Source organism: Etheostoma spectabile, chromosome 15 (assembly GCF_008692095.1).
Source record: "Etheostoma spectabile isolate EspeVRDwgs_2016 chromosome 15, UIUC_Espe_1.0, whole genome shotgun sequence".
Lineage (NCBI taxonomy): Eukaryota > Metazoa > Chordata > Actinopteri > Perciformes > Percidae > Etheostoma > Etheostoma spectabile.
In genome coordinates this window covers 21,307,748-21,319,289 of record NC_045747.1, presented here as the reverse complement: position 1 = coordinate 21,319,289, position 11,542 = coordinate 21,307,748, and the positions used below count along the sequence as shown (strand labels likewise).

General features: G+C 38.2%; 1 protein-coding gene and 1 long non-coding RNA gene across 15 annotated transcripts in view; one reads left to right on the top strand and one right to left on the bottom strand.

The window, feature by feature from the left end:
• The window catches only part of celf1 (cugbp, Elav-like family member 1), an 80,239-nt gene that overhangs the window by 38,269 nt on the left and 30,428 nt on the right, over positions 1-11,542 (bottom strand). For 2 of the 14 annotated variants that reach the window (XM_032536792.1, XM_032536799.1), the window contains 10 exons: positions 11,099-11,147; positions 8,877-9,011; positions 7,242-7,321; positions 5,236-5,397; positions 5,046-5,115; positions 4,629-4,751; positions 2,739-2,855; positions 1,877-2,062; positions 1,458-1,478; positions 509-652 (listed from right to left, as the gene is read on the bottom strand). In XM_032536792.1, coding sequence (XP_032392683.1) covers positions 509-652; positions 1,458-1,478; positions 1,877-2,062; positions 2,739-2,855; positions 4,629-4,751; positions 5,046-5,115; positions 5,236-5,397; positions 7,242-7,321; positions 8,877-9,011; positions 11,099-11,147 — 1,087 coding nt within the window. The remainder of the gene's footprint in view (positions 1-508; positions 653-1,457; positions 1,479-1,876; positions 2,063-2,738; positions 2,856-4,628; positions 4,752-5,045; positions 5,116-5,235; positions 5,398-7,241; positions 7,322-8,876; positions 9,012-11,098; positions 11,148-11,542) is intronic. The other 12 variants (XM_032536795.1, XM_032536800.1, XM_032536796.1 and 9 more) reach the window with 7 other exon arrangements.
• LOC116702546 (uncharacterized) overlaps positions 3,679-11,542 on the top strand; it is a 16,408-nt gene continuing 8,544 nt past the window's right edge. The window contains exons 1-2 of the long non-coding RNA XR_004335191.1: positions 3,679-3,804; positions 9,491-9,496. This is a non-coding gene — a long non-coding RNA (uncharacterized LOC116702546). The remainder of the gene's footprint in view (positions 3,805-9,490; positions 9,497-11,542) is intronic.

Below are 11,542 nucleotides of genomic sequence, written 5' to 3'. Positions count from 1 at the left end.
TTGGCACTTGAAGTGAACCTTGAAGTAATTTTCTCAGTTTTTACTCCCAGTCTTATGTTGTGTCAAATGTGAGCAAACCTTCCTCAGCAACATGTCTAACTTTAACTAACCATTATATCTATGCTTGTTGTGTCTAGCTTACTAAAAAAGGTAATAACTTCTTTTGTCCGGATCAATATAACCTAAAGCATGCACCCTTCTACCAGTCACACAGACACAGAGGAGCCACACCAGGGGAGAAAACCCAGCTATTACCACAATGTTAAAGACCCATTTTCCATCAAGATGGCTTTCAATGCCTTATCTGAAAGGACCTCCCACCTGTTTGCATCTCTCTTGTTGTGTGCTGCCACACAGACAGGCAAAGATAGCTTCAAGTACAGGAAAACGATCAAATGTCAACTACAATAGTTTCAACACAGCACAGGAAGGTTATGGGAACTGATTCAAATATTTTCTTCAGATCATAAGAAGGCCTATATGTATAGAGCAGTTTGGGTGAACTCACCAAAACACTTGCTGAGGTTTGTCTGTTTGTCAATGAAGACTTTAGCAGAAATGACATTTCCAAAGGGCATAAACATCTGAAGCAGGTCCTGGTCTCCAAACTCCTGGGGCAGGTGGTAAATGAACAAGTTGGCACCTTCTGGACCTGCCAATCAGTTAGTTTGTTTTACTGATCATAAAAAAATGAAACACACAACTCAAAAAATTCAACTAACCCTCCCAGGGCTCATGTGGAAATCTGTGACAACACATTATCAAACTGAAGGGAATGAACTGTTTGATCTGTGCATTGGTAAACCGTGCATTTGGGATTGGTAAACGTTTGACAAGAGGAGGGTCTGTTCTTTAGCAGCCGCAGTTGTAATATAGTTAAGAGTTGTTTTGCTGACATTTTCCGGTTTAACAAGTATAAACACAAGTCTGTAGCTCATCTAGATGTGGTAGCAGATGCTTTGGCTGTCTGAATATGACTGATCTTTCTTCGCTCTTAATTAACTAGTGTTAATTTTGCAAATGTTTCATAATAAAAGCCATGTTAGGAAATTATGGGATTCTGTCTACTCAAGTGCTACAGGGTTTTTAATTTAAAAGAGATACAGAAAGTTTTCATTTTGTATTTTAAATAATAATGCCGTAACTAAGATTTAACAAGATAAGTGTGAATCAGAAAAGGAAGTTTCATACTAAAATATGACCAAACACTTATCAAACACAGTGAATGTAAAAAAAAAAAATGTCTTTGGTTTGATGAGCCACTGCATTACCAGGAGAAGAACTGTTGGACCTATTCATTTTGAAAGAGCAACGGTAGTTTCTTAAGACATCAATTATTACAAATATTTAAATGAAAATAAGTCAGAGTATTAAAATGAACACACAAACATGACAAGCCTCCTGTTACGGAGTACAACATCTGAGGCCGTATTAGAGAGAAGATGGTGACATCTTACCCGAGCTGCGACTGTCGCTGGCTGACGCAGCAGATTTAAAACAAGACAGAATCCTCAGCAGAATGTGAGATCAACACACAGCAAACACACATCTCAACCAACCTGCCCACTACAGTACTTTAAATCACGTTAGGAGAAAATCATAGAGCATGCTTGCACATAGTTAGCTTTCTTTCTTTTATCTAAAAAGGGAGCCTATGGCAAGCCTATTGAACAGGTATATTAGGAAAAGTACTCTAAACTCCAACTAAGATTTTAGCCTGGAGCTATTGACGTTTTGTTTCCCTGAGTGTTTGGTCAATTTGATGAAGCATGCTCATACAGAGGTTATATAGTAAAAAGCCTCCTGCTCCCGTCATTTCATCTATACTGCCCCATGTCATCTCTTTTTTTTTTAACTCTCAGTCCAGAGAACCCACCTTCCTTTTGGCTGCCTGCAGCTGAGACATTCTGCTGGGAGAGCAGGCTCTGGTTGTACAGGCTGGGAAGGGTGGCAGCAGCATATTGCTGGATGCCTGAGTAGGCCTGGCTCAGTGCCTCCATGGTGTTTCCTGAGCCATTAGACAGGCCTCCAGAGCCAAGGCTGCCATTCAGTGCCGCCATGCCTGCATCACAGTTGGTGGTGAAAGAGTAAAATCTTGTCATTCAAACTGAAGTTCAATTAAAAATTAAAAATAGTAAGGAAAATACAGTAAGTACCAAGAGCCATTGTCAGAGCCACTGTTCATTCATATACAGACAAGGTGAACCAAGCCTTTGTCTGGAAAAAGTTAAACAATAATAATAAACTTTTTTATTAAGCACTTTTCAAGATACTTAAAGATGCTTTACATGACAACAAAAATTATAAAATAGTGTAATACATAATAACTGGTATTTAATTTCAGTACATCAGTATTGAAATCAGTTCTCACAGCGTATAAATTAATAAACAGTCAGTGCCACTAAGCAGCAGACAGTGTAAAGAACAGTCAAATCAAATTCAATAGGAGCAGTGGTGGTCCCCCTAAATCTAAGTATCTGAGACAAAATAACATCTCTTACAACTATCAGGTTACTTTTACTTTTATTATTACCTGTATAAACAGCTGTAGAAGTTTGAATGAGGCAATACTTTTGGCTCTGTATGATTTCTTGCTGTTTTACTGGCAGCATAAAACTAAGTGTGCCTGAACACCAACGCAGATTAGATTATGTTCAACCTTGTCTGCTCTGAAAATATTTAATACAATGATTTACATCAAGCGTACTCTGTGGAAATGTGCTGCTTTGGGTAAGTACCTGCCAGGGAGCCCATGTTGAGGCCAGCTCCAGCACCAGCAGCCAGAGACTGCAGGGCCCCCAGAGAAGCCATGGGGTTCACTGATGAGTTGCTGCTGGAGGTGGGGGAGGAGCCTGCTTGAGGAACATTTACTGTTAATGTTAATGTAAACACATCTGAGAAAATATTAAACAAAGCTGTGTTACAGTGCTACAGTCTGTGTTAGAGCTCAGCAATGTCATTATTTTCACTTATTTTGACCTCACAATTTGCAATTTATTATAGTGTGAATATGTCTATTTAAAGAAATCGTAAAATAGAAAATCTGAAGAAAGAAAAACTTATTAAGAATTAATATGTAAGTAATTATTGTTGAATCTTGGCGGCTTTTCAAACAGTTTATTTATATCTTATATTGTTGATGTATAGTGGTAAATAACTGCACAGATAACAGAGTACGATCTGTTAGGATCTGTGGACTTACAAGGATGTCACTAGGGGTGTCACGTTTCTCCAAATCCATGGTTCGATTTGACTTTCAATTTTAAGGTCCCAATTTGATTTGATTTCAAGTTTTCTTTTTCAGCAGTGACAGCAATGGCCACTAGATGTCAGTGGTGTATTTTACAACAACAGTTTACGTTTTCCAAGTGAAATTGCAAGCACATGTTGCACATTTAACAAAATCCAACGTAACAACGCTAACCTAACACATAAGTTGTTCAACTATACAATAGCGCACAGAACAACAGGGTGAATACAATATGTGTTCGGTATGTTAACGTAACACACAAGCAGTTATTCAACTACACAATAGCACACGACAATAGAACTACCAGGACGTGGAGATGTAACTGCACCGTTGACAAGCCTCTCCTGGCAGCATGTTGTTCAAGCACCCATCTGTGGACCCGCTCCTCCAGCTCTGCCCATCTTGCTTTCAGCCAGCCATCAGCTTTCTTTGTTTTCTTCATTGTAATAAGAGTAACCCTTAGGCCAGTCCCTCACAAGTTTCTCACTCACTCCAAATTTTCTTTCTGCTGCTCGATTACCGTTTTCAGCTGCATATTTTACTACCTGCAGTTTGTAATCTGCAGAATAGGATTTTGTTTTGGGGGGCATTTTGTTTGTGTTCAGATTTTCTCAGTTGTTTTTAGGAGCAGCATATAGTTGTCACAAGCTTAGAGCACCCTCTTGCGGCTGTAAACTGTAATGTTTTCAGTATGAATTAACATTTAAAAACATTTAGAGTTATATATAAAGTATTTATAAAAAAACATATGAAAAAAAGTGTGACTTATAGTCCGGAAAAGGGCGAGGGAGCTACAGTGGTTACTTTGGGATGGCAAAACTATACTATACAAATATAATTCATACAAGTGTTTTTTCAATATAACAATTTTACTGCAGTCAGATAGTGAGGTATTTGTTTTAGTGGGCGAACATTGGTAGCGGTAATGTTCCACCCGGCTGCAATTTGCCATTAAACAGAAGAAGATGAAGGGTCATTTCCTGTCAGTGCATCACAACCGTTCACAAATTGAAACACTACCATGTCAAAATGTAGGCGCTGCACAAGTGAGTACATAGTGTACACAGTTTACTACATGTAGGTATCCGAATTAAGAAACACTGCTTGTGTCTTTAGCTGCATAATACCAGCCGGTAAACTGTGCCTTGTCTCTTGTTTTATCCTTGGACATGCACAAGTAGAGAGGAGGAGAGAGAAAGGAGAAAAAAAACTTGGGGGAACTGCAGATCCTGCTTTTGATTTTGATAGTCGAAATCAAAAGCTCTGTTCGATCAATTTGATTTGAACCATAATCGTGACACCCCTAGATTACCATACTACTAAACCCTACTGCTTGTACCTTCCCTATAAAACAGCACTGTAGTAGTAATTTTTTTACCTGAGCTTGTTAGTGCACTTAGTGGGCTACTAGATGTTGTCATGGCGCTGGAGCCTGTGGGCGTGACCTGTGTGGCAGTTGCAGCTGCTGCTAAAGCAGCCAGGTTCTGCATGGCATTAAGACCTGACAGACACACACACGGTTAAGTTTAAAACTCCACCCACCCCTTCTTCTGACCACGATTGTAAATAGAAACACTAAATAGGGACGTGTCTCTCCTGAAGCTGAACAGGTTTAAGACCGGACATTAAAAAACTTCCTGAGCATTCAGAGGGATGACATGAGCCTCTTTCAAACATAGAAGCCAAAAGTGAGATGACTATTTAGCCAACAATATGTATATTTACATATTCAAATCTAATTTTAACATGACTGCATGATATTGTACAATGTCTGTTAAAATATGTGAGTGTGTACCTGAAACAGGGTGCAGGTTGTTGAATGCATTACCCGTGGAGGCTGACTGCTGCAGCAACTGTAAGTAGAGCTAAAGACAGGTGATATAAGAAACAATATGATAAAGTGCAAGTGACAGAAAAGTCTGAAATGGGGAATTGCTTTGTCAACAGTTTACTTATTACATTTTGCAGAAACATAACACACTCACTGCTAGGTATTGTGGCCCAAGACTGTTGATCCCAGTGAGATTTCCCCACATGGAAGCAGCACTAAGTTGCTGCATTTGCTGCTGCAGTTGTTGGGCCATGCGTTTCTGTTCCTTGTCCTTCTGAGTGTCTGCAAACTTCACCACAATAGGTGATGAACAGCCCTACACAAGGACAAAGGAAATGTTTTGTACTGTGGCAGCTTGATGTACTGATACTGAAATAAGTGATAAGATATGTTTTTTTCTGTACTGAAAATTCTGAGCAACAGCAGAGGGGAAACACTGACAGATATTGACATTAACCAGGATGCCTTTTAAGATCAGGAACAAGTGATCAATTACAACTGCTTTTGTCTGTTTTTAACTGACTTTATTTCGACTTTTGATTTAATCTTTGTTTTTGATGAGAGAAAACAAAAATGGGGAAAACTTATTTCACATTTCTGCTGCACAGAAAGATGTTTGGGAAAACAAATCAACATAATGCAAGAACTTCTGCAGACTAAACTAATAATAGCGCACGGAACATCACCTTCTTTATGTTCTGGATTTTTATTTTCAAATAATTGAGACTTGAAAAAGCTCTGCTGCTTTGAATCCTTTTTTGTAATATTGAACAGTGGAGAAACTATAATATAGGGCTGAATGATTTTGGAAAATAATCTAATTGCAATTCCTTTCCACCAATACTGCAATTGTGATTTAATATGAGATTATTTTTTAAGATCTTTGCCTTCTGTATTATTCAACAAAGACAAGCAATAAATCATTATATAGTATGAACAACACAAGATTAGATAGATTAAAAAAACTGTTCTTTCCTGGAAGCCAGGCATGTATGTGATGATGAAATTAGGTGATTGAAATTATATAAATTACATCTTTTAATTAACTACTTCAATCAAAGTAGTATAATGAGCACTTACCAAACCTGGTGTAAACATGCATATGAAAGTCAAAAACAATTAAAAAACTAAAGTGCAGATTGCAGAAATATAAAAACAAATATGTTGCTTTACCACAATTAGTAGTATTTCAATTTTTATTTTCTGTAATAAACATATGTAAACACGTGGATTATAAAACCAGGCCTGCTGTGTCGAGGAGTAAACCTCTATATATGGGCGCCTGCTCCACCCCTGAAAACACTGTCTTTGAACTTTACTTTACAGTTAAATATGTAAAAATTAGTGCTGTCAAATGATTTAAATGTTTAATCGCGATTAATCGTATTAATTTCATAGTTAACTTGGAATTAATTGCAATTAATCACACATTTTTATCTTTTCTAAATGTACCTTAATTTGTTTTTGTCCCATTATTTTTTCTCATTTTAATAATCTTATCAACATAGAAAAGTGGATAGGCTGGCTTTGTGCAAATGTGTTTTTTATTGAAAACAAACATTGGCATATAGCCTACTGTAGTGTTCAATTTTACATGTAACACTCTCCCTTGGAGCAGTCATTCACACTTATAGCAAATAATCTCTCACACAATGTAACTCTGTCCATCAATAAAAGGGTGAAAAAAATACTTTGAGATTGAAGCAGCTAAAACCGGTTTGCGTTAACGGTGTTAATAACACGGTTAACTGACAGCACTAGTAAAACATATATATATATATATATATATATATATATATATATATATATATAAACACACACACACACACACACACACACAGGAGCTGCCTCCAGCCCCTTTTCCCCAGCGTCAATGTTGCAATGTTGCACTTGCTCAGAGAGGCTATCGTTACATTAGCAGTAGCATGCTGCTGGTGGTCTTGCTGTGGCATTAACTGTACTAATAAAACCGTTGAAACACCATGGCCCCGTTGAAACATCGCTGCCCCGTTGAAACACCGTGGCAACATATGCAACATATCGCAATATTATTGCAAATACGAATAATTGTTCAGCCCTACGATTATCCACCAGTTTTGAAATCAGAGTCACAATTTTACAAAATACACATATTGTTTTTAGTGTGAAGTTGAAGTTCACCTCCATGGTCTGGGACTGGTGCATGGACTTGATGGCTGACTGGGCCATTTGTCTAGCTGTGAATGTCACAAATGCACAACCTGAAAGAGAGAAACAATGTAACATGACTCATCACAAAATTCTATTTTGTCTACCTCCCAGTGCCTTTATCCAACAGTGTTGTTCAACTGTGCTGTGGCTGTTGTATACTGTGGATATTTTTTTTTTTTACTCCTTTTTTCTTTGTCTTTGTTTTTTATTGTTGGACTCTTTTTTCCCCAGCTATCAGCTGGGACACAAACCTGGCCTATACTAGTGCTGTTGGAACAAATATAATTTAAATAGTAAAAAAAAAAAAATTCTAGTTGAATGCTGAAATTCCTATTCATACGTGATTTTACTATAAATACAGTACGGCTATCCCAACAACTCAAGGTCAATGCCTAACGCCAACCAATCGGGCTGCTTCGTAAGGTGGGACTTGCCTAGAAGTCGCGTGGGATCCATAATAATGCACAGGGGAGAGTGACATGCTGTGACTGGAAATTGGAAGAAGGATTTAAGGATTTAAAATCAACATCCACTGAGCCAATATGCTTATGTTATCATTAGTTAGCTTGTTCTTGTTTCCTAACTAAATTGTGACTTATAGGAGCTTAACTGGGAGCTTCATGGAGACAGTTTAAGTTTATGTTAGCTGCCCTACAGCTGTCAGAGTTAGCGTTGACTTCATATAATACTTTTTAATAGCTGTATTCTCAGTAACGTGACAATCTGCAAGAAAAGGAGTTGTCTTTTATCCAGTCCCACTCACACCATGAGTTACAAGCATGCCCAAGGCCGTCTGTGTTACTGAAGCACAGTGAGGCTTATATACAGATTACGGGGCCTGCCCTTTCTCCATCCTGCCAGTGCCTGTCATCAGGTGGACATTTTGTTCTGGGCATGAAGAAAGGGTATATCCGATTTTTTTTCTTCTTCTTCTTCTTTTTTTGTTTTTTTTAAAGCAAGCAGTAATCAATTTGAGCAAGGGTCAACAAGGACAGTGGGTGTCGTCTGCTGTTCAGATTATAAAGCCCCCTGTGGCAAATTTGTGATTTATGATATTGGGCTATGCAAATAAAATTGACTAAAAATGTGATTAAACAATGAGCTGAATTTTGTTATATAGCTTGTTAAAGCTAAGTGGAGCTGCAAATTCAGCTGATAATTCTCTGGAAGTTTGTGACTATGACAATGACCCATTTAACATTGTCATATTGTTTTTTTACATTGTCATGTGATACACTGTTATTTAACAACAAATCAATTACAGCGACTCAAGTCTGGTGTACACTATTAACATAGATTTGACATGACTGCTACTGCTGCATGACTGCAGCTAGTGCTGCTACCACTTTCACTTTTCCTAGTCATTTTAGCCTCCAAATGGTCTTTTTTGAATTCTATTCTTTTTCTAGTTTTATATACCTCATTATTTCTTTCTTTTACTTTCTCTATTCATCTGTATTGCTGTCCTTCTGCTGCTGCAACAACCACATAAGTTATCTCAGGACACTTTAGGATTAGAGTAGGTCTACACACTATAATTTATAGAGACCCAATAATTACCCTACACACTTGCCTTTGTGAGTGTAAGAACAGAATATGCCTTACCCCGGCTGAGTCCATCAGGGCCTCGAAGTATTCGGCACTCCTCTATCTGTCCGTATGGTGAGAACATCAGTCGGATGTCATTCTCGTTACACTTTTTGGAGATCATTCCAATAAACAGCTTCCTGTCCTCCACTGCTGTATTCAACAAACCACAACATCAAACACACCTGCTCTGTGTCAAGGTAAATGTTGCAATATAACATCAACACACACATTTTAATAATTGTGCCTCTTTTGCAACTTATGTTACCCTTCAATGTTCATATAGGCACCTCACTATTGTTTTTACATGACTTGTGAAATTGTGAACCTATACTTACAACAAGGCACTTTACTTGTTTTCTCAGCAGTATGAATATAGTGAATATATATTTACAGTCATGCCCACAAGGTAGCGGATCATTTGGATAATGCAGCTCGTTAGAATGGATACATTTGAAAAGGCCAGTCTTTCCCACTTGTCCAACAGCCTCTGTCCCATTCAGATTACCACATATGCCTGCTGTCAATTACTCAGTTGTGGAATGAACAAGGAAATTTTCTCAATTCAATGAAATACTGGCTGGTGCAGACAACCTGTGGTGGTTCACAAACAACAGGGATAGTAACTTAAGCCTACAGTGCGTAGTTTCTGTCGCCCCCATGAGGAATTCTAAGTAATGACAATTCTGTCGGTGCATCCACATAACGCAAGCCTTTTGCGATTGCTCTTCACCCCCACTCCTCCTTCACACAGTTGGTAGTAGCCAAGGAGGACAGGGAGGATTAAAACACATGACAAACTCTTCAGAAGAATTATCTTTACTTGAGTTTCTGCACGTGAAAGTAAGGAAAGTGTGGCTGTACAGTATGAGGTAATTGTCCATAGTTAGTTTATTTGCTACAGTAGATGGCTGTGGGCAGGGGCAGCAGCTAAATGGATTTTAGAGACCTAAAAAAAAATTATGTTGTAGCTAAAATACGTTGAGCTGCTTCCCCGTCCACAGCCGGACATTGTGTAGCTTCTGTGTCGGTACTGCCTGCCTTTTTCTCCAAACTGGGGGCTTGCCGACCGCCGTCTACTGTAGCTAACGCTAACTATGGAGATGTAGCTCATACAATTCCAATTCAATGGATCTGGGGCCTCATTTATTGAAATATGTGCGGCAAATTTGCATCAAATGTGCCGTAGTGACAAAACAAAGGTTGGAAATATTCTGATTTATAAAACCGTGCGTACGCACGTCCTACACTGGTTTCACTTTATAAATCACAACCCACTCTCAATATGGCGCAGCTGTTAGTTAAATAGTTGGAAATAGTCACAACCCCGATTAATATTCATTCATAACGACATGAGCAGGAAGGAAAACAAAAAAAAGGAATTTCATTTAATGTGAAGTTAAAGTTCTTGTAGGAGAGGTGGAAATGAGGAAAAAATGTTTGGATGGCACGATGTGGGCATTACTAATGCCAAAAAACCTGTAGAGTGGCAACATGCTTCAGACGCAGTTAATGCCGCAAACTCAGAAGGTCAGACAGTGGCCGAAATTAAAAATAAATTGTCCGATATTAAAGTTGTGGTAATAAGACGCCTAGCAACTACATCAAGAAGGTGTTGTCACGGGACACTGGAGCCAACCCCTCTTGAAGTGGGACCGGCACAGCGTGATTTCTCCGAGTGCTCCTCTCTGTAACGTGGGCCTAAAACAGCACAGATCTCCAACAGGATAGCTTGAGGAAGTAAGAATTTGTTCTCGTTTGCTAGCAAGTCTTCTTGCTGTTTGAAGGTTTGGTCCACATTCCACATCTTCCACCAGTGCAAAATCAGCCATTGTGCGTCATTATGCATTGTGATGGCATGCCTTTTTATACCCATCTACTTGATTGTATCTAAAAAGCTAGACGTGTAGGAATTAATCTAATTGTAAATGACAAATAGTTCTGTGCATGGAGCATGTAGACCTATAATTAGTAAAATTGGATTTCTATTGCACCCTTCAAAATTGTTAAAACCTGCTTTCCAATAAAAACAAACATTTAAAACAAAAATAAAATAATCTAAAGCCATAAAAATAAACACTGTCTAAAACACTATGATATGGTATATAATGCCCATATAAAAACTATCCGCTCCACCAGATGGAGGCCTCAAAAACAACATCAGTGTAAAGATTATTTGTCCTGTTTACTGTATTATTTATGGAAAGAGAAGACAGATGAAAATGCTAGAAAATCCTTACCATTGTTTTTCTCACTGTCAGCTGGCTTCATCTGGATTGGGTGGTGCATCTGAACAAGGCAACAAATAACACCTTAACATTCATAATGCTGAAATGTGCACATCTTTTTTCAGTAATATTGGCAGAGATTCCACGTCTGTGGTAATAGTTTCATAAGTTTAAATCATGATTGGGGTATAGAGTCATAGTAGAAGTGGGCCACTTATGATACTGTTGTATGCAGCCTAGTTCGGCTTTCTACCAATTACTAACTTAGGTATTTTGAGTTAAAAAAAAAAATTATATCAGTGCTTTCAATACATAAAAACTATAGCCAGTGGCAAATTATAGTTCTCTTTATAATTGGATGTTAAGACTTAACACGGTTTTGTGTTTGTCATTTAATGCATTAACTGGTGAACTTCTATTGCTGTGCAATAGAAAGCATCCTGACCAACTGTGCAA